A 22438-nucleotide genomic window follows, 5' to 3' on the forward strand; every position below is an offset into this window, starting at 1 on the left:
CTGCTGGGCGGGACTTCCCCGTCCCGCCCCGTCCGGGGAGGAGCGAGGCCCGCGGTGTCCCCGGTCCCCCACCCGAACCCTCCCGTGACCTAAATGCCGCTCAGTACTCTGCTCCCACCGCCAGCCCAGGGGTCCCCCGACCCAGCCTAGCCAAGTCCGCTAGGCCTGAAGACTGACTGCCCTTCGCTCCGCAGACTTCAAATGGCCTAGTTTTAAGTTTGAGGCGCCCGGTGGCCCAAGAAAGCGAGAGGGCGGGGAGACTGGAGCCTGGACTGGGGCTGCGATCCCTCACACCTGCGTTGTTGCAAAACAAAACAACGAAACCAAAGGCACATCTCATCCCTAAGTACAGGACTTTGCAACAATGCGTGCGCCTCGATCCGGGGATACACGGAGAGCACGGGGCGGCTGGGTTCACGCCGGCGATCCGAGTTGGGGGAGGGCGGGCGTTAGGTTCCTGCAAATGAGTTAACCTCATTTCCATACGAAAAGGAATAGAGGCCGGGCGCAGTTACTCAAGCCTGTGATCCCAACACTTTGGGAGGCTCAGGCGGGAGGATCACCTGCGGTCAGGAGTTCGAGACCAGCCTGGCAAACATGGCGAAACCCCATCTCTACCAAAAATACAAATTAGTCGGGCGTGCTGGCGCGCGTCTGTAATCCCACCTAGGAGACTGAGGCAGGAGAATCGCATGAACCCGGGAGGCAGAGGTTGCAGTGAGCCAAGATGTCGCCACTGCACTCCGGCCTCGGCGACAGAGCGAGATTCCGTCTCAAAAAAAAAAAAAGAAAAGGAATACAACAAAGAATCAAACGCACCATGAGCTTTGTTTTGTGAATGAAACATAAAACGCAAAAGAAATATGCTGTGGGGGGTCTTGGGTCGTCATTTGTTTTCTGTTTCTGGTTTGTTTTTGGAGAGAGTCTGGTTTTGTCGCCCAGGCTGGAGTGCAGTGGCGCGATCACGGATCACTGCAGGTCCTGGGGCTTCACTTCCTGATTCGGTTGTCCTATTTCAGTTCACTCCTCAGGCGCGGAGGAAATGGTGGAAAGCCCAGTTCTGGGTGATCCCGGGCGCTACCCCCGTTAACCGTTACCAGGAAGAAGGTGAGCCTGGCGGGTCACAGCACGAGCGTGCACAGGCCCAGCAGGGCCATCAGCAGCAGCGGGAGCTGGGGCGCGGGTGTGGTCCCCAGAGGCATACAGACAGGTGGTGTAGGCGTCAATGTCCACCTGGCGCATGGCACACACGTGCTGCCTCGTGGCAGACCCCAGCATAGTAGCTGACTGAGTTATAGACGTAGTAGTGCTGTAGTGCACCCTGGTCGCCAGCGATGCGGTCCAACACTGCCTGCACAGAGTGGGCACTGTGCAGTAGGGAACCCAGTAGGCTTTAGTCAGCTGGTACTCGAACTCCCAGTGCCGCATCCCCTGAGCATTCACCTGGCTCAGGTTCACGAAGTAGGTCACCATGTCCTGGCGAAAGGGTTTGGGGTAGGCCGGCTGTGAGCAGCTGTCTGCTTCCATCCCCATCCTGCACCTTGCATTTGCCCCCACGTTCTTTAAAGTAGTGATCATGACCACTAGTAGTTATTGAGCACTTAGCTGTGCACCCAGTGTGCTTGGCAGACATCCTCTGAATTGAATGAGGTAACTGCGCTTATTACCCTGGTTTCACAAATGAGGAAACTGAGGCCTAAAGAGGTTAATTCACTTGGCCAGGGTCATACAGGTATTCATACAGGTATTCATATAGGTATTCATACATACAGGTATTCATACAGGTGTTCATACAGGTATTCATACATACAGGTAGTCATACAGGTATTCATACAGGTAGTCATACAGGTACTCATACAGGTATTCATACATACAGGTAGTCATACAGGTACTCATACAGGTATTTGTCCGGAGCTGCACGCCCTGGCCATAGCGAATGATAATTAAAGATTAAACGCCTGAGCTATATTCATTCCCACCTTCTCCCTAGATCTACCTTCTTCCCTGTATTAATACCGCCATTAAAAGATGGCGCTCTTCCTGCTTCTTCTTCATTCATTTTTCCCGCCCCCGCGAAAAGACTACCTGACAGCACAGGCGCAACATGACGTCTATCTGGCCACGCCTTCCGCAATGAGGTCATTTCCGCCTTAGCCCAACCCCTTCCCCTCCAAATGTATATAAGGCACTGCATTACTACCATTAAACGAGACTTGATCAGAGCACTGTCTTGTCTCCATTTCTCCTGTCTCTTGTTCCCCAAATTCCCACCCCCTCCTCCAGGGCCTACACTGACTATCCCGCGGGCCGGGATAGGTATTCATACAGGTAGTCATACAGGTAGTCATACAGGTACTCATACAGGTATTCATACAGGTACTCATAAACGTATTCATATAGTTACTCATACAGGTATTCATACAGGTACTCATACAGGTACTCATACAGGTATTGATACAGGTAGTCATACAGGTAGTCATACAGATATTCATACATACAGGTACTCATACAGGTATTCATACAGGTAGTCATACAGGTACTCATACAGGTATTCATACAGGTAGTCATACAGGTAGTCATACAGGTATTCATACAGGTATTCATACAGGTATTCAGTGGTAGCAGGATTGGCCCCCAGGTTGTTTACCCAGGTCCCACCATGCTAGGGTACACATAGAAGATGCTCAGTAAATATTTACATAATGAATAGACAAAAGCAACATAAAAAGAGCGACATTAAGCATGAGAGAGATCATGAACTATAGACTCCTAGGACCCAGGTGCATGTTCACGGCTAGGCTCTGCGGGGTTCATCAGTCCAACAGGTTCCAGGTACATTTACGAACCTGCTTTAGGCCACTGCAGATGGGGTAAGACGAGCTGCCCGTATGCATGGCCACTCTGTTTCCATTCCATTATTTCATGGAGTCCTCCTCAAACCCTGTGAGGTTCTGTTACTCCCATTTTACAGGTGAAGCAAGTGAGGCACAGAGGTCAAAAGATCAAAAAGCTTATGAGTGGTGGAGTCAGGATTCAAGCTCAGGGCTGACTCCTTCCCTGAGGACAATGTAGGGCCCGTTCACGGGTGATGGTGGGGGTCCCTCAGCCTGCCATTCCCCTTGCTCAGACCCTCAGAGTGCCCATGTGGACAATGGGCCACTCTTAAAACCCCTCAGACCTCTTCTTAATCTACATTTATTAGAATCAAGGACCTGGGTTAGCTCATCCAGTCGTTGGTTTTAAATATCCTCTCTCCACTCCCAGATCACATTTCTATCGCCACCTCTTCAAGCTCCAACTTGCCCCTTCCCTGACCACTTTCACTTGATGCCATTCAGCCTTCCCAAAGTTAGCAGGTCCAAAACCAGACCTCTGACTCACCCCCCGAAGCCTGATCACCCTGCCACTCTTCTCAATAACCGGCAGCCACAGCCTATCCATTGCGCAGGCCAAAAGCCTTGGAAGCCTCCTGGATTCGTCCCTTTCCCTCACAGCCCACATCCACTCTAGCAAATTCTGCATCCAAAATTCATCCAGGACCTGGCACTTTTCACCACCTCACTGCCTCCACCCTGGCCAAGCCACCATCCTGTCATCCGGGGTTTGTCCTTCCCTCCAAATGGCCTCACTCCTTCCCCACCTGCCCCTATAGCCTGTTCCCTGCACAGCAGACGTGATGATTCCGTAAAATTTTAAGTCACAGGATTTCATTCTTCTGCGCCAAACCCTCCAAATCCAAAGTCCTCATTGATGCCTGCAAGATCGGACCTCCCCTTCCACTCTCCCCTTGGGCCTCTCCCTGTGGCCACCTGGCCTCCGTGCTCTTCCCCTAACCCACCAAGCACATTCCCACCCCGGCCTTTGACTTGCTCTTCCCTCCACCTCCCTGAGATACCCACATGGCTCACTCCCTCAATACACTCAGAACTCAAATGGCACCTTATGTGGACACTTCCCCTCCCCACCTATTTAACACAGTACACACCTCCCATAGCCATCACTCTGTCACCTCACTGTTTTGATTTTCTCCTTAGCCCTTCTCTCAGTACTAGAATTAATTCTACATATTTATTGGCCCTCTCTTGTGAGATGTCAGGTCCAGGAGAGGGGTGACTTTTTTTTGTACATTTACATATCTCATGAGATTAGAACAGGGCCTGGCCCATGGCACAGACTTAATGCATTTTGATGGATAAATAAAGGAATACTATTTTTCATCTCAACAACCACAAGCTCATCCTACCAGGTGAGGGATTGCTCAAAGAATTAGGGGCTGGAGCCTTGTCTGTGTATGGAAAAGGTGGACAATGGGCTTGAAGTCAGACTGTGGAAAGCCTTGAGTACTAGGCCAAGGAGACACAACTTTATCTTGAAGGCACTGGGGAGCTATTGAAATTTTTTGAGCAGGACAGAGACAAGATGAAAGTGGTGCTATAGGAGATTAGTTTCTTCTCTGTTGTGTAGCAGATGGACCACAGCAGGGCAGGGCCAGAGGCAGGGAGACCAGGTATGAGGCTGTGCCAGTCATCCAGGGGAAAAGGAGACTTGGGGAAGCACTGCCCTGACTCGGTGGCAGGTGCCTCCAGGGTTCTGATCCTGAGCTGGAGAAGGGTGGAAGGAGATCAACCTTCCTGAGGCTCAGTGGTCAGGGGAGGGTGGATAAGCTGAGCGTTAGGGGAGGTGGTGATGCATTTAAGCCCCTGCCACCCTCCTCCTCCGGCCTCCACAGGACTCTTGACCTTCAGGCTCAGTGTGGCTCAGTAATATTTGAACACCCGGATGGCTGGATTGTTGGCCCCATTGATCACTCCGGGTAACATGGTTTTCCATGGGGTGACTCCAGGTGTGATGAACATGGCGCTTATGGGGGCACCTGTCAGGAAAGAGCAGCAGGACAGAGAGGGTCTGGGGAGAGAAGGAGGGACGGAGCTGGCAGTTGCCCTCCAGGTTGAATACCTGCGTCATCATAGAGCATCCGAAAGCTGTCAGTGTGGTGGTGCCTGAAGAACTGCCCTGCTATGACGCGACCATGCTTCCGGACCACCTTCAGGTATTTTTCGTTGAAGCCCTCCTGGAACCATGCCTTGTTTTGTGTCTTCTCAAAGAACCCTGGGGGCACGTTGCCCACAATGTACACCTACAAGGGAGGGGTTCGCAGAAGAGGCTCACAGATGCCCTCTCCAGACCCTCATTTCTACTTCTGAAAACCTGCAAATTGCCCCAAAGACAGGTAGATGGGCCCAAATGTATCTCCTCCCTGAAGGCCTCCCGGATTCCATCTCCCAGGCAGACTCAGGCATTCTCCCTGTGCTGTGCAATGAATGCACCACATACCTTCCCACCTCCATGCCTGCCACCTGGAGTACCCTTCTCCTTTTCACTTCTGTAAATCCTCCCCATACTTCAAAACCTAACTCAAAGAGCACCTCCTCCATGAAGCCTTCCTAATCCTTCCAAGACTACGCTTCTCTTGGAGAGCTTGAACACTGCAACAATACCATTCTTGCATGGTTGTGTTCATATGCTACACGGTCATGTGCATTCGTTTCTTACATTCCTTGAGTCACTCAGCTGACAACACCTGGGCACTTGGCCACCATGGCAGGAGTTAGAACAGGGGACAGGGTTAACTCTATGGGTTTTGGAGTCAGACTGCAGTTTAGACACCAGCTGTGTGTCACCTCTCTGAGCTGCTGTTTTCTCATCCGGAATAATACCTAGCTGGTGGGGTTTTGAGAATGATGGACTCGTTACTGAGCCAGGGTTTCCATAGTTCTGCTACCTGAGATCATCTGTATAATGTCCTAAACAACGTGCCCAATGTTGACATAGTGTGTGCTTGTGGGCACCAGCTGTGAGATCCTCTTGGGATGGGCTAGTCAGTGCGAGGACTTGGGCAAATGGGACACTGAGCCAGTTCTTGAGGAGTTGTCAGGCCAGCAGACTAGCTGGACACACTCAAGGGCAGGGCATCCCCTGGAGGTCTGGCACACAGTCCTGGCTGCAGCTGCACATGTGGTGGGAGTAGAAACAGCACTGGACTTGGAGTCTGGAAACTGGTCTTCTAGTCTGGGCGTCATCACGTATTATATGACTTGGGACTGTCACCACTCTTTATGAGCCTCAGGGTCCGCATCTGCAGTGGGCTCCGGATCCCAGCACACAGGGCTGCGGTGAGGATGGAGGAAGCCCTCTGCTGGTGCTAGGCTGGTGAAGGACCCTCTGGGATGTGGGCATCTTTGGGTGGGTGGGTGAGTTTGTGCCAAGCGGGAGACTTGTGCAGAAAATAACCCTAGATGAGAAAAGAAAGAAGCAGGACCTCTTACCATGTCCCCAGCTTTGGAGGCATTGGTCAGCACATCTTCCAGCCACTGGAACTGCTGGCCAGGGTCCACCATGTCTGCTGTCAGCTCACGGCTGGTAGTACAGATTGGTGTTGAGCACCACAATTTGCCCAGCCCCGCTGGGACCTGGCAGCTTCTCAGAGTAGAAGGCACCTGTCTCAGAGTAGAAGGCACCAGGGACAACATGAAGGAGGCCCCCACCTCTGGCCAGACAGGCTTCTGCCCCTTCCACTTCACTGTCCCACTTTCTTTTTCCCTTGCATCTTCCCCTCCCATCTTTCCCATGGGTGGGACCTCAATCTGGAAGGTCAGAGGTTCTGGAGCCAGAAGGCCTGGATTGAAATCCTGGCTCTGGAACTCATTCGCTGTGCAACTTGGGAGAGTAACTTCACCTCTCTGTACTTCGGTTTCCTTAACTGTATAGTGAGAATAACAGTGATGTGTGTTTGCCCATCCAGATCCACTGTCCACCCTTCACCGCTCAGCTGTCTTTTCCAAGAGCTGATCTACGTGGATTAAATCAACAGGCCTCTGTGCCACAGGCTTCTGGTTGGCTTTGACCACTGGGGAGTCCCAACAGCAGGAGACCGAGGAAAGGGAAGAGTAGGGTCACAGTCACCTTGGGCTGGCTGTGTTTCTGGACCAGTCATTCTCAACCAGGTGCTTCTGGCCCCAGGGAACACTGGGCAATGTCTGAGACATTTCTGGTTGTCACAACTGGGGGTGTTCCTGAGGGTATCACTCTAGTGGGTGTTTGCAACATTCTGCAACACACGTGGCAGTCCTCTGCGACAGAATCATCCAGCCCATGGTGTCAGTGGTGGCAAGGTTCACACCTGCTGGAAGCGAAACCACTCCTTCCAAGGGCTGTTGTGAAGTGTCTAGGACCAGGCTGAGGGTAACGCCTGGCACACAGTAAAGGCTCAGTAAGTATGAACTTAGGAGCATCATGAGTGCCGTGGGGTTCAGAGCAAGGGCTTTGGAGTTAGCTCTGGATTCTGCTCCCAAGACTGCCTTTTCTAAGTTGTATGACCCTGGCTTCCTTATCTGTAAATTGGAGATAAAATCAGTACTTATTTCAAGGGGTTGTTGTGAAGATGAAGATCAGACCCTGGCATACAGTAAGTGCTCCTAATATGAGCAGATGGTGCTGGTACCTTTTTTGAAGAGAGCAATGGACTCGTTACTAAGCCAGGGTTTCCATAGTTCTGCTATCTGATTGTCGATCTTGTTAATTCCAGCTGGGAACTGGTTTTTGGGGTGAAAGTCATGATTTCCCAAAGCAGCATAGGCTTTAGTATCTGGGAAGCAAGGGTGAAACATCAAAATATATATGCAAAAGCACTCGGGGGAGTTAATCATTTTCTGTTGGCCACTGGCCAGCAGAGCTCAAGGGGAAGAGCGATAGCACAGATGAGGAAAAGACGCAGATAGGAAACCCACATTTGATAGAATCTGACTGAACTTTGCTGAGGCTTTGGGAGGAAGAGCAGTGGCTGCTTTCATCGCAGTCCCTAAGCCCATTCCCAGCAGGAAGTTTCCTGGTTAGAAGGAAAGCAGCAGATGATGAGAAGGGGAGAACTAGGTCTAAATGATTCCGATCACTGTCAGCCACTTGGTAATTTAGTGTTCCCAATTCCTGGTGATTCCAGATCCATCTTACTGTTAGGGAAAGGGTCTGCTTCACTCTGGGAGGCCTTAGGAGTTTCACTCATCCATGCAGTCAGCAAATGTTTTATTGAGCACCTACTATGAGCCAATGCACAGAGCTGGAAACCAGGCTTCCAGCCCCAGACGTCCTGCCGTTCGATAGGGTTGACAGGTATTGAGTAGAGGTGTAAGGGATGTCACAAAAAGGGAATGGCCACTTGCTATGGGAGTGACAACAGAGGGTAGGAGTGGGTTTGGGGAGGCCTCCCTGAGGAAGGGGCCTGTGAATGAGGCCTGGAGGTATAGGGAAACCCATTAGACTCATTTCCTCCACATGAACAGCCTCATTTCTGTTTTTATTTTATGCTCAGTGTCTGGTACCTAATCGGTGTTCAATAAATACTTGACACTCAACAAAAACAACTCTTGGACTCAGAACAAGGCCGGGCCCTTATATGAGCTTGGTCTATCACAGGGAGTGACCTGGAACAAATGAGGGAGGCTGGAGTCTCCCATTCCGGTTGGGAAATATCTCTAACACACCCTTTGCCTGGTACAGCCTACAAGACCTGGAAATGCTGAGAACTCTGCCAAAGTAGGAGGTTGTGAAATGCATCACTGTAACTGCCTGGAAAAACCTCACCTCTCTAAAGTATATGCCAGCAGCCATTAAGAATCCATTTAAGAAAAAAAAAAAAAAAAAATCCCTGAATCCCAAGGGCATTTGAGAAGGGAGGGACTCACTCCTGTGTTTTCACTGCTTCTGTGTGCCCAGCTCCTCGCAAACATAAGCTCCACGGGGGTGCGACCTGGTGTCTTGTTCATTGCCACGTCTTCTACTCCTGGAATGGTGTCTCTACCATAGTCGATGCTCAATAACTACTAGTTGATTGACTAAATGAGTGAATGAATTACCTTATTTAATCCTCATAACAACCCTATGGACAGGTACCATGACTTTCCCTTTTCACAGGCAGCAGACTGAGTCTTTATGAGATTACCCAGCTAAACCATAGCAGAGCTAGAACTGGGCCTTACATGACAGGGTCTTGCTTTGCCGCCCAGGCGGCAGTACAGTGGCACAATCATAGCTCATTGTAACCTCAAATTCCTGGGCTCAAGTGATCCTCCTGCCTCAGCCTCCCAAGTAGCTAAGAGTATAGATACACACCACCATACATGGCTAATTTTTTTTATTTTTTGTAGAAGCAGGGTCTTACTATGTTGCCCAGGCCAGTCTCAAACTCCTGACCTCAAGCGATCCTCCAGCCTTAGCTTCTCAAAGTGCTGGGTTTACAGGCATATGATCACTGCACCTGGCCCAGGGCCTTGGATTTGTTTGCTTTGCATCCCTGTGTTGTCAACCACTTGACTGTGCTGACGAGCGGGGACCAGTGTTCACGGCCGACTCTGGTGGGTAAAGCTGAACACAGCAGGAAGAACACATGATGTGGAAGCCTGAATCTCGAGTTTCAGTCCCTTCCTCTTCTTAGGCCACTTCCTCGACCTCTCTGTACTTCGGTTTAATTATCTATAAAATGGGAGTGTCCTGCTTGACTTGTGTTTTTAGAATTGTCAGTTAGATAACACCTCCATTTCATCCCTTCCCATTTGTTCTCGTAGTACCATCTCTAAAAGTGAGGTGTGGCCATGAGAAAGTGCTGTGTCAGATTATAATTGGTAGCTGTTTTTTCTTAGTTATACAAAATGATGCATCTTTCAGTCAAGGGCATCTTGGATATTAGGAAATTCAATAAATGGGCAAGTGTGGTAGAAACTACAAAATCTTATAATTTACATTTGTGTGTTAAATCATAGTCAATAGGCCAGGCATGGTGGCTCATGCCTGTAATCCCTACACTTTGGGAGGTTGAGGGAGAGAATTACTTGAGCCCAGGAGTTCAAGACCAGCCTACACAACACAGCAAGACCTCTATCTTTACAAAAATTGAAAACAGGCCGGGCGCAGTGGCTTACGCCTGTAATCCCAGCACTTTGGGAGGCCAAGGCATGCTGATCACTTGAGGTCAGGACTTTGAGACCAGCCTGGCCAACATACTGAAACACCATCTCTACTAAAAATACAAAAATTAGCGGGCCGTGGTGGCGGATGCCTGTAGTCCAGCTACTTGGGAGGCTGAGGCAAGAGAATCACCTCTGATTCTGGTTGCAGTGAGCCAAGATCACACCACTGCACTTTAGCCTGGGTGACAGAGCAAGACTCAGTCTTAAAAAATAAATAAATAAATAAAAATGAAAATAAAAATAATTAGCAGGGAGTGGTGGCGTGTGCCTCTAATCCCAACTACGTAAGAGAGTGAGATGGAAGGATTGCTTGAGCCTGGGAGATGAAGGCAGCAGTGACCCTTGATCGTGCCACTGTACTTCAGGCTGGGTGACAGCAAGACCTTCTCTCAAAAAACAAAACAGTCAGGGAAGCATTTTCTTACCCAATATTTGACTTGTGTTCCAAAAGTCCCATGTGAAGCAAAGGAGAAGTACTCCCAGTTGGATCTGAGTTTGAGTCCCTCCCTAGGAAATGACTAGCTTGGAGCCATAGGTTCCTTTACTATACATTGGGAATAATGGTGCCTGCTGCTGGGGTCGGGGGAATGTCCTGGTTTGACCCTAACTAGTGACCTCTGCTGGAAGACAAAGGAAACCAAGCAGCCTGACTTGGGTTGGGCTGGGTTAGATAAACTGGAAGTATCCAGGCATCTCTTTGCCTAGATTGACTTGTGTTGAGGGAAGGAAGCAGCAGGAACAGACAGTAAGGGCAGTGCCCACACCAGGATTTGGACCCCTTAAGTAAATGTGACCTTCACTAGTTTGCTTAACCCTAAGGCTCACCCCCCTCATCAGTAAAACTGAGGTCACAGCACCTCCCCCGAGGCTTATGGTGACAGTGAAGGAGCTAAGGCTTGAAAATTCTTCAAGCCAGCCTGACCCTTCACACTTGACACAGAATGACTGCTGCTAGTGCTGTTATTTATTTTGATTATTACTCCATATCTGTGTCCTGGGAGCGCATGATGAAGATCTGTAGAGGGGGCAGATATACTGGAACCCAAAAAAGGTGGGCTGGGGGCTGCTTTCTCAGGTCCCAGTTGGCAGCCTGGCAGCCTGATTTAGCCTCCAGGATGTTGTTTTCGGTGCAGACTGCTTTAAAACATTTGCATGGGGCACGCAGACCCTATTCACCCTACACTGTCCTGTAGGGCTGCTGCCTCACTCACCCCCAGTCCCTGCCTGCTCTGCCAGGCTCTGAAGTCCTTGGAAGCAACAGGAAACAGCATCTTGGCTGGAAATTAGCATTTCCCAGAGACCCTGGCAGCCAGGACAGTTTGAGGGTGATTTTCGCCAACTCCAGAGCAGGACACATGGGCTGTGTGTGAGACTCACACAAGGATGACACCTGTGTGCAACTCTAGACACCTGGAGAAGGGTTCATGGGTCTGGTGATAGGCAGGAGCAGAAGATAGTGAAATGCAGGGCATTTCCTTTGATAGGATTCTGTGTGTATCCACAGGCCCATGGGCTTGCATGTTGCCTTCCGGCTTGTTAGGAAGGTGAGAAATGGTCACCATGAAGACCTGGCCAACAGCCATCACTGTCCATGGATGAAGGTCAGCCAGGACACTCGCTGCTGCTGTTGTCCCACTGTGCCAGACAGTGCCTGGAGTTCAGAGAACACTGTGGAGGGACCGATGGCACAGTCTTACCTAGAAAGACCTCTCTGATGAGCTGGGTCAGGCATTCCACAATTTCCAGTACAGCTGCCTCTCCCAGTTTCTCATCGGGCACGTGAGGCATGTCATCACTACGAAACACCACCAAGCCAATTTGGGGCAGGCAACTCAGGAAGGGGCAGAAGAAAAGGAAGGGACAGCTCTGCAGTGAGAGGAAAACCTGTGGACCTGGGCCTCAGATGTCCCCTTGAGGGGGAATGGCCAGGCTAGAGTGGAGTCACATGGGACAGAGCTGAGAGCTAGGCTTCACCATTTTCCTGCTGTGGGTTCCTTGACTGTTTGTTTAACCTCTCTGGCCTCTATTAACTCATCTGTAATGTTGGGATAATACAGTTCTTGCAGAGTGCTTGTTAGGTATCCATCAAGGAGGAAAATTATATACATTATATAGTACAGTAAGAGTAGCTGCTAGGTTGTAATTAATATTATTATTTAGAGACGAAAGCTCTGGAGTTCCAGTCCCATCTGCAAACCCCAAGAGAGCTCAGGGTTGAGAAGCCATCTCTGAATTATGTTCCTTTCCCAAAGAGTTCAAAGGAGTTTGAAGCTGACTTCAGAGTCTAGGGTTCAGATCTTTTCCAGGGCAGGTACTGATTCTGCCCCGCGACCATTGTGCCCCCCATGCCATGAATCTAAATTCTTGGGTCCACCTTAGAAATGCTCGGCAAGGGGAGGAAAACGGTGGCAGTGGGGTGTAGGGATGGGGAGATGTCCAGACAATCAAAATCCTGAGGCCTCTGCTGCCCAGGTACTCCCCCAGTGAAACTAATTAGCATAATAGTATTGATACTGCCGCTAGAAGCTCACACTGGCTGACTTTCTGCCAGGTACTTTCTGTGTGTTGTTGCCATAGCCACTGATTTTTTCCCCACAATAACACTGCAATGTAAATTCTATTGTTAGATTTTATTGTTTGACAGATAAAGAAACCAAGACACAGAAAAATTAAGAACTGTGCCTATCCTAAATCAAGCACCAGAGACAGGGGAGAAAAAATTTGTGGCTAAGTGTACACTACTAGAAAGTGGTGGGGCCAAGATTTGAACCCAGTCAGCCTGGCCCCAGAGTCTATGCTCACAGCCATTGCCTCCTATCAGTGTCTCTGATACCCACATGAAGGCAGCAAGAGGGGCTGTTTTGCCCTGAAAACTCCCTGGGGACAGGCCAGAAACCCAAAGTCAAAGGGACAAAATTTCACATTTTTTATTTCTAGATTGGATAATCTAATTCTGTCTGATAAAAAACACACCAGGTGCATTTTTAATTTTTTTAGGTGCTTTTTTTGTTGAGACGGAGTCTCACTCTGTCGCCCAGGGTGGAGTGCAGTGGCAGGATCTTGGCTCACTGCAACCTCCGTCTCCCAGGTTCAAGCGATTCTCCTGCCTCAGCCTCCTGAGTAGCAAAACACACCTAATTTCTAATGGCCATCCTCAAAGGGACTGCAGCTCTCTTAGAAGTCAAATTTCGGCCGGGCGTGGTGGCTCACACCTGTAATCCCAGCACTTTGGGAGGCCAAGGTGGGTGGATCACAAGGTCAGGAGATTGAGACCATCCTGGCTAACACAGTGAAACCCTGTCTCTACTAAAAATACAAAAAAATTAGCTGGGCATGGTGGCGGGTGCCAGTAGTCCCAGCTACTCAGGAGGCTGAGGCAGGAGAATGGTGTGAACCCAGGAGGCAGAGCTTGCAGTGAGCCGAGATTGCACCACTGCACTCCAGCCTGGGCGACAGAGCGAGACTCCATCTCAAAAAAAAAAAAAAAGGAAGTCAAATTTCATTGTAATTGAAGAATTGTAAAGGGTCCTAAAGATCTTATCTGATGCTGTAGACCTCTTCAAGGTCTCAGAGATTTCCCAGGAAAAAAATGTGCATCTGTGGCCAAGCACGGTGGCTCACACCTGCAATCCCAGCACTTTGGGAGGCCAAGGCGGGTAGATCACCTGAGGTCCGGAGTTTGAGACCAGCCTGGCCAACATGGTGAAACCCCATCTCTACTAAAAATACAAAATTAGCCAGGCGTAGTGGCGCATGCCTGTAATCCCAGCTACTCGGGAGGCTGAGGCAGGAGAATCGCTTGAACTCAGGAGGCAGAGATTGCGGTGAGCCAAGATCGCGCCATTGCACTCCAGCCTGGGCAAAAAGAGCGAAACTCCATCTCAAAAAAAAAAAAAAATGTACATCTGTTAAAGGGTCATGAATTTCCTGAGGGATCCCATCTCTCATCTGTCAGAATGCTACATATGCTCTCCCTTCTCAGAGAAATCAGAAGCTCCCCCAGCGAGGCCCCTCGAGGGAGCAGGCCCAAGGTCATGGACCAAAGCTCACTCTCTTCTTAGATTGATTCCTGAGCCCAAGGAAGCCAGAGCCATCCAGGCTCCTTCTGAGACGATGTCATGTGTCTTATGTGTCCAGCCTGGCAGGTTCATCTGAAGGTCTTTCCTGGTCACACCCACAAACCACATCACAGCTAGGGGCGTCATGGGTTTCACCCTGCCTTATAGAAGCGTCTACTGAGGCTGGGAGAGGCAGCGCAAAGTCAGAATTCCTTCCAGCCTTCCTCGAGAGCTCCCCTGCTCCACCAGTTCCTGCAGGATGTCCTTCCCCTAACCCTGCCAGATGGGATCATGTGCTCTGTGAAGCTCCCACATCCCCCCAGGTGACCCTCTCTCCTTGCTGGGATGTAAGGTCAATGAGTTTGTCTGCATTGCCCACAAGACCGTGAGCTCCTTGCAGCCAAGTGTGGGTGTCCATCATCTCAGATCCCTAGCGTCTACCCCACAACTGAGCATGACTTGTTGCCCTGCCAAGTGAGGGAGCAAGTGAGGGAACTGGGGTATCTTTTTTTCTTTCTTTTCTTTCTTTCTTCTTCTTCTTTTTTTTTTTTTTTTTTTTTTTTTTTTTTTTTTGAGACAGAGTCTTGCTGTGTCACTTGGCCTGGAATGTAGTGGTGTGATCTCGGCTCACTGCAACCTCCGTCTCAAGAATTCAAGCGATTCTCCTGCCTCAGCCTCCCGAGTAGCTGGGACCACAGGCATGCACTGCCACGCCAGGCTAATTTTTGTATTTTTAGTAGAGTCGGGGTTTCACCATGTTGGCCAGGATGGTCTCAAACTCCTGACCTCAGGTGATCCACCCACCTCAGCCTCCCAAAGTGCTGGAATTACAGGCATGAGCCACCACGCCCGGCCAGAATCAGGGGATCTTGAGTGATAAGGAGGCAAGTTCCCAGGAAAGTTGAAGGAATTAGAGCAGCAACCTTGGACAGGAAGCAGAAACTGGGTCTCTGCGAGGAGTGGGATCGGCCCTCAAGCTGTCACTGTGTAGAGCAGAGTTCTGACCGGTGAGAACATTCCAGGGCCACTGGGCAGCCCAGGGGTGGCCAGCAGCCGGCCAGGACACTAGGACCACAGGCTAGGCCACCTTCAGCCCTCATAACTTCTTCCCTCCCTGCACTTGGACCTCTCAGACTTAGAGTCCCTAAGCCCCAGGGGGAAGGGCTCCAGTGTCCACCCGTAGCTTAAAACCCGGGCACTCTCCAGGTGCCCAGGCATGCCAGGACCACAACCAAAGCCTGAGTGAGAGCTGCGTTCTGCCACAGCCAGGAGACATGGAGGTTGAGGACACAGACTTTGGAATCTTTGGACTCAGGGATCCCCAGGCAAGTTACAAAACTCCTTTGAGCTTTAGGTTCCTCAGCCTCACGTGAGACTGATGTGAGTATTAAAGGAGATAATGTGGGCAAAGGGCCATCTGGTATGTAGCACATAGCAGATGCCCGGCAAAGGGTAGCTGCCGCCTCGACTGTACTCACCCAGTCCAGAGAATGAAGTCTGGCTCCGGCTCAATCTCCTTCATGGCATAGATGGAGGAGTTGATGAGGGCCCAGGGAGAATCACAGAGGTAGTCACCCCAGGGGCCTGTGTTGGGCACTGACTGGAATCCAGCTGATGGGTACACCTGGAAGGGGTATTTGGATACCTTGTAGTGAGGGTCAAGGTGCAGGTCAGTGACGTGCCAGAACTTCCCTGCAGGAGAAAAGACATCCTCCTTCAAAGCTGGTCTCTCCCAGCCTGGAAGCAAGGAAGTCCAGGCCAGCCCTGGGCTGGGGCAGGGGCATTCCACAGGCAAACGGAAGTCTTCTCTGAGCACCCCAGGTTCAGAGAAAGGCCCACAGGCTGGCTCTGCCCAGGGACACATTGAACAGAGCAGAGAACAGGCTCAGCTCCAACCCTGACCCCTGACCTTTGGCAAGGCCCCGTCCTTCTCCCCACGTTTGATGGGCAGCCACAGCATTAGAGCTCAGGCATTCTAGTGAGGGGGCTTGTTTTAAAGCAAAGGCAGGAGAGGGTATGGGTTAAGTGCTCAGGCTCTGAGCCACTTAGGAGCTGTGTAATCTGGGCTATGTCACTTTTCTAAGCCCATTAACTAGAGCTCGATCCTCTCGAGCTGCAGGGAAATATAACTACATATGAAAATCTGACCTGTCCTGGAATTTCTTCCAAAATTTAAAAAAGAAAAAAAGAAAAAGAAAGAAAGAAAGAAAGAAAGAAAGAAAGAAAGAAAGAAAGAAAGAAAGAAAGAAAGAAAGAAAGAAAGAGAAAGAAAGAAGGGAGGGAGGGAGGGAGGGAGGGAGGGAGGAAAGAAAGAAAGAAAGAAAGAAAAAAAGAAAGAAAGAAAGAAAGAAAGAAAGAAAGAAAGAAAGAAAAAGAAAGAAAGAAAGAAAAGAAAGAAAGAGAGAGAGAAAGAAAGGAGGGAGGGAGGGAAGGAAGGAAGGAAGGAAGGAAGGAAGGAAGGAAGGAAGGAAGGAAGGAAGGAAGGAAGGAAAGAAGGGAGAAAGAAAAAAGTCTGACCTGGATGGAGAAGGTTTACACACCAAATGAGCTGGAAAACCTTGCTAAGCAATACCAGCAAAGCCTGGGTGCAGTGGTTCATGCCTGTAATCCCAGTACTTTGGGAGGCCAAGGTAAGAGGATTCCTTGCGGCCAGGAGTTCAAGACCAGCCTGGGCTACATAGGGAGACCTCATCTCTACAAAAAATTTAGAAAGTTAGTTTGGTATGGGGTCATGTACCTGTGGTCCCAGCTACTCAGGAGGCTAAGGTGAGAGGATCACTTGAGCCCAGGAGGTGGAGGCTGTAGTGAGCCATGATCATGCCACTGCACTCCAGCCTGGATGACAGAGCAAGACCCTGTCTCCAAAACAAAACAAAAAAACAGCAAAAACTGGGGACTACATGTGGAAGTGAGTGTAAGAGTACTAGACCAGGGAAAAAGGAACGCCACTTCAGATTGGGCTGACCTCCTCCGGTAGGTATACTTGCTGGTGATTCTGGATCCGGGGTGTGGCTCAAGCAGCTGGGAGTGGTCCTGCTTGCTGAAGTGATTGACCAAAAGCTAGACTCAGCTTCCAACCAAAGGAGGCTGAAGTGGCAAAAAACTTCACGGTGTAATAAAGAAAAAGGAATCCAGAGAAACAGGTGAGATGGAGTAGACTTCTCATGCGAACCCCATATGGGGCCTGGCACAAGTAGTTTCTTTTTTTTTTCTTTCTTTCTTTTTTTTTTTTTTTCTGAGACAGAGTTTCCCTCTATTGCCCAAGCTGGAGTGCAATGGTGTGATCTCGACTCATTGCAATCTCTGCCTCCTGGGTTCAAGCAATTCTCCTGCCTCTGCCTCCCAAATAGCTGGGATTATAGACACGTGCCCCCAGGCCCAGCTAATTTTTTTTTTTTTTTTTGTATTTGTATTTTTACTAGAAACAGGGTTTCTCCATGTTAGCCAGGCTATCTCGAACTCCCAACCTCAGGTGATCCACCCGCCTCAGCTTCCCAAAGTGCTGGCATTACAGGCATGAACCACCGCACCTGGCCGGCACAAGTTGTTTCAATGACTTTACTGAAGGAGAGTTGAGAAGATCTGGCCTCTGTTCATCCTGTTTCTCACTAAAACAAGAGTGAGGCCCAGGATTTCCTCACCCTCTGCTGTTGCAATCACTTCCTCCTCCATTTCTTGTGTCACTTAGAGCCACAAGTCAACATCACTGGCCCCAGGAAGCTGTGTCTGGGCCTTGGAGACTGGACTTCTTTTGATCTCAGGGTGGGATAGCCAGGGCCCCACTCAGGCCACAGGACATTTAGTGGACAACGGCCTGCAGATAAAGGCTGGCCGCTGACCCTCACTCCTTGACTTTCCCTCCCAGATGCTCTTGAGCTTTTCCCCACCTCTCCTAATCTAAACTGAGTCTCAGGAAAGGATCTGAAACATGTTCATACTAAAGTGTAAATGACTGATGAAGCAAATCATTATCCCTCCCACATGCATTGTTACAGTGTTCTCCGCACAGCCCTGGGAACATTATCCCTACTTTACAGATAAGGAAACTAAGGTCTGGAGGTTAACATGCCTAAGATCACATGGTAAATGATGGGGGTCTCCGGGCTCCAATCCCTCCCAGAAAGATGTGATGGCGAAAGGGGTTAAAACCAGTGCCTATTTTAGATGGGTCTTTTTGCTGACAGCATATTCCCACATTTTTATTTTTTATCCAAACTGAGTCTTTGTTTACAATGGGGAAAATTTAACCTTTCCACACATATTGTGATCACTAATATATTCCTGCCAGGCACGGTGGCATGGTGGCTCACATCTGTAATCTCAGCACTTTGGGAGGCTAAGGCAGGAAGGTTGCTTGAGGCCAGGAGTTCAAGACTAGCAGGGGCAATAAAGCAAGACTTCATCTGTACGGAAAATAAAATTCAGCTGGGCAGAGTGGCTCATACCTGTAATCCCAGCAATTTGGGTGGCCAAGGTGGGTGGATGACTTGAGGTCAGGAGTTCGAGACCAGCCTGGCTAATATGGTGAAACCCCATCTCTACTAAAAATACAAAAAGTAAGGCCAGGTATGGTGGCTCATGCCTGTAATCCCAGCACTTTGGGAGGCCAAGGCACGTGGATCACAAAGTCAAGAGATGAAGACCATCCTGGCCAACATGGTGAAATCCTGTCTCTACTACGAACACAAAAATTAGCTAGGTGTGGTGCCACACGCCTGTAGCCCTAGCTACTCAGGAGGCTGAGGCAGGAGAATCACTTGAACCCAGGAGGCGGAGGTTGCAGTGAGCCGAGATTGAGCCACTGCACTCCAGCCTGGCGACAGAGCAAGACTCCGTCTCGAAAACAACAACAACAACAAAACCAAAAAGTAGCTGGGCACTATGGTGCACTCCTGTAATCCCAGCAACAGCTACTTGGGAGGCTGAGGCAGGAGAATCACTTGAACCCAGGAGGCGGAGGTTGCAATGAGCCGAGATTGCATCACTGCACTCCTGCCTGGGCGACATGGCAAGACTCTGTCTCAGAAAAAAAAAAAAGGAAAAAACAGGAACAGAAATAATTCCTGTAGTGACAAAAACCCAAGCCAGAGTAAAGGAATGAACTGCCTCATACCAGTTAGTTGGTGGGCAGAGTTGGGCAGAGTTGGTGGGCATCCCAAGTCCCTAAGCTGAGACTGTGATTGGCTCTCACCGGCTTCCAAGCCCAGAGCCAGGCTGGCCAGGATGGATGTGGTGGGAGACCCTTTGCCTTTCTCTCAGGCACATGGTCTTCACGCTTCCTCTGCAGACAGAGAAAGAGGCTATTCCTCTACCTCAAGCTGGCTTTCTCAGTTAACTACAAACACTGAGCAGTTTGGCCCCTTTGACGTCAGCCCCCAAAGTATTCAGAAACATTTCTACACTCTAGAAACTCCTCATCTCACGTGTCAGTTGTCGTCTTCTAGCCAGTGTGTAGAACTGAAACTACTTTCCAGCCTCTCTGGCACATCCTACTGAAAGGTGTGTGTACGTGCATGTGTGTTTATGTGTGTGTGCATGTGTGTCTGTGTGTGTACGTGTGCTGACTCCAGGAGAGGCCAAGCTAGTGGACAGAATGGTGGAGAGAGCTAGAGGTCCAGGCGGGCAGCTCCACCTCCTTGGGGTCCAGCCTCCTCATTGTGGGGGTGCAGATCCCAGCGACCTTGTCAGCTCAGCACAACCCATCACCCTCAGCCAAGCTGCTTCTCCTCACAGGGCCTCTTCCCTGACTACGCCATGGCATCACCCAATCTTCCCATATCATCATGCGGCTGTCTCCTCCTCATTCAGGCCTCTGCCCCAAGGTCACTCCTCAGAAGGCTCCCCTGACCACCTCAAGTGCCACCTCCCCTGCCTGTCTGGTCACTAGCTATTGCTTCCCCCAGCTTCCTTTTCCTCAGAGCACTCTCACATGTGAACTTACCTTGTTGGCTTGCTTATTGTCCATCTTCCCTGTTTACAATGTCAGTTCCATGACAGCACCAAGCCCATCTTGTTTATCTCTGTGTTCTCAGTGCCTAGAAGGGTGTCTGGGATGTGGAAGACGTGCAAATGCACATTCAATGAATGAACAAGGCTGTGGGGAGGCCAGTTAGAACTGTAGGCACTCAAACTGTGTTGGCTAGGTGCCCGGGCTTTCATACACTGATCTCATTTCATCCTGGCAGCCAGTCTGTGAGATGGGGATTCTTTTGCCCACTGCATAGATGAGCAAACTAAGGCTCAAACCCAGACCTCTCTGACCCCAAAGCTGAGACACAATGTTGTCATGCCTGTTGACTTGGAACTCCCCCTCCAGAAGGTGGCTGTAATAATACATGTTTTCCATAAGAATATGGGATCCACCAGCTTCCAGGCCCTACATCAAAATAATTAAGCTCTAATTAGCATGTCGGGACCATGGATGGGGAGGTGGGAGATCTGGTTTCTAATCCAGGCTCTTCCATGTGTTTGCCTAGGGGCTCTGGGCAAGCCACCAGGCCTCACTGAGCCACAGGATGTTGACATCTGGCCTGCCTCTCAGTGAGCATCGGATAAGATAGTGAAGGAGAAAGGGCTTATACAGGACAATCCCAACACACCACACCATTACCTGCAATTACCCCTGGGGCCAGGAGTGAGACTAGGGAGGTGTGGGGGCCTGGGCGCTTTCATGCTTTACCGTTTAGACCAGAACTTCTCAAATGTTACTGTCCAGATGCTTCACTGGGGATCTCGTTAAAGCTAAGAGGCTTTCTACATTCGCACTGCTTGGACCTTTCACAGCAAGACAGTATTCATCTGTAACTGCAGTTTTCTAGAAAGGTATATCAATCTCCACTATCATTATTATTCATTTATTACTGAGAAGATAAATCAATTTGATATTGAGTACAGTGAGTAGCTGAGGCCACAGACCTGGGAGGGAATCCTGCTGCACCACCCCATAGCTGTGTGAACAGCGGAACCTTCCCCTGGGCCTGTTTCCTCTTCCGTAAAATCAAGATAACAGCGCCCCCTACCCCTTGGGGCCCTTGTGAGAATTAAAATGAGAAATGTGAGATGATGAACAGAACACCGTAAATGGGAAGCAGTGGTTACTCCACATTTGGTTCCTGGGGGGGTTCTACAAGGCCCCCTCTCACCATGAGAGAAGGACAAGGTGGGGAGTGGCCATGTCCTACCCAGCCAGCCCTAGCGTGTCCTTGGCTGCTGTCCACAGGTAAAGTGCAGGGGCAGGCAGGACATCTGAAGGGAAACAAGATGAAGATAGAGCCTGTCTGCCCCAGATGACCATCTCTGAGAGGAGGACTGGTGGGCACAGTACATCCCTGGGCAAGCAAAAAGGTGTCCTGGCCCACCTCCTCCTTCACCAAAGGGGGTCACCAGGGCTTTATGCCCACTAGGGACAACAGACATAGGGCCCAAGGCCTCATAGCTCTGCAAGGTCCACAGAAATATCTGAGACTTGGGGAAAAAAAAATGTATTGACTCTAAAAGTGCAGGAAAAACAAAAACTATGAAAATCAAGTAATTCATCACAATCAACAATTCATTTCAAAAGCAATATTAAAAATTTCATGGGCCACGTGCATTGGCTCACACCGGTAATCCCAGTGCTTTGGAAGGCCAGGAGTTCAAAACCGTGCCAGGAGTTCAAAACCGTGCCTCTACAAAAAAAAAAAAAAAAAAAAAAAAAACCCGGCTGGAGTGCAGTAGCGTGATCCTGGCTCACTGCAGCCTCGACCTCCTGGGCTCAACTCATTCTCCCACCTTCATTAAGACCGGGACTTTGTTTTTTTCTCTGATATATCCCTGGCTCCTAGAATAATGTGTGGTACAGAAAAGGACCTCATTTGTTGAATGAGTCCACGAATCTTTCCTGCCACCTCCTACCTCTACTAATTAGCTAGCTCTCACGTACCCAGACCTCTTCGCAACATCGGTGTCCCTCCCTGGCCAGCTGTCACCTCCATTTAAAATCTTCAGGCTCAAACAGCACTCGCCAAGGCCCACTAGCTCTCCCCACCCTGCCTCCCTACCCTAGCTCCTGCCTTGCTGTCTTTAGAAGCACCTTCAAGTTTGCTGCGAGCAGCTTCCAGCAGCCCCAGAGTTCATAGTACAAAACAAAAGCATAGCAGACATTCCCAGTACTATACCTGGTTCAGCCCTGGCACCTCCCCAGTGGGCCAGGAAAATCGGCCAGGCGAGCAGCCTCATCCTCGGGGCTCACTTCACCAGAGTGGTGGGATTCTCCAGGAGCTGTTGTTCTCACCGCAGGCTTCCCAAGTAGTTTTCTGTGGCCACGTGCCTGAGCAGAACTCCCTGTCCTGTTACAGGTGTTCCAAGTCCTCCAAGGCATCT

General features: G+C 49.9%; 1 protein-coding gene across 1 annotated transcript; it reads right to left on the minus strand.

Annotated features, from left to right (window-relative positions):
• Positions 1-972: 972 nt before the first annotated feature.
• Positions 973-22438, minus strand: SMPDL3B (sphingomyelin phosphodiesterase acid like 3B). The gene is given in 12 exon segments (XM_005544251.5): positions 973-1193; positions 1195-1258; positions 1260-1369; positions 1372-1476; positions 4740-4873; positions 4957-5137; positions 6327-6420; positions 6422-6497; positions 7502-7645; positions 11717-11814; positions 15556-15769; positions 22234-22438. Coding segments are annotated over 12 exon segments (1353 nt in total). The 5' UTR covers positions 22295-22438; the 3' UTR covers positions 973-1121.

Source organism: Macaca fascicularis, chromosome 1 (genome assembly GCF_037993035.2).
Source record: "Macaca fascicularis isolate 582-1 chromosome 1, T2T-MFA8v1.1".
Classification (NCBI taxonomy): Eukaryota; Metazoa; Chordata; class Mammalia; order Primates; family Cercopithecidae; genus Macaca; species Macaca fascicularis.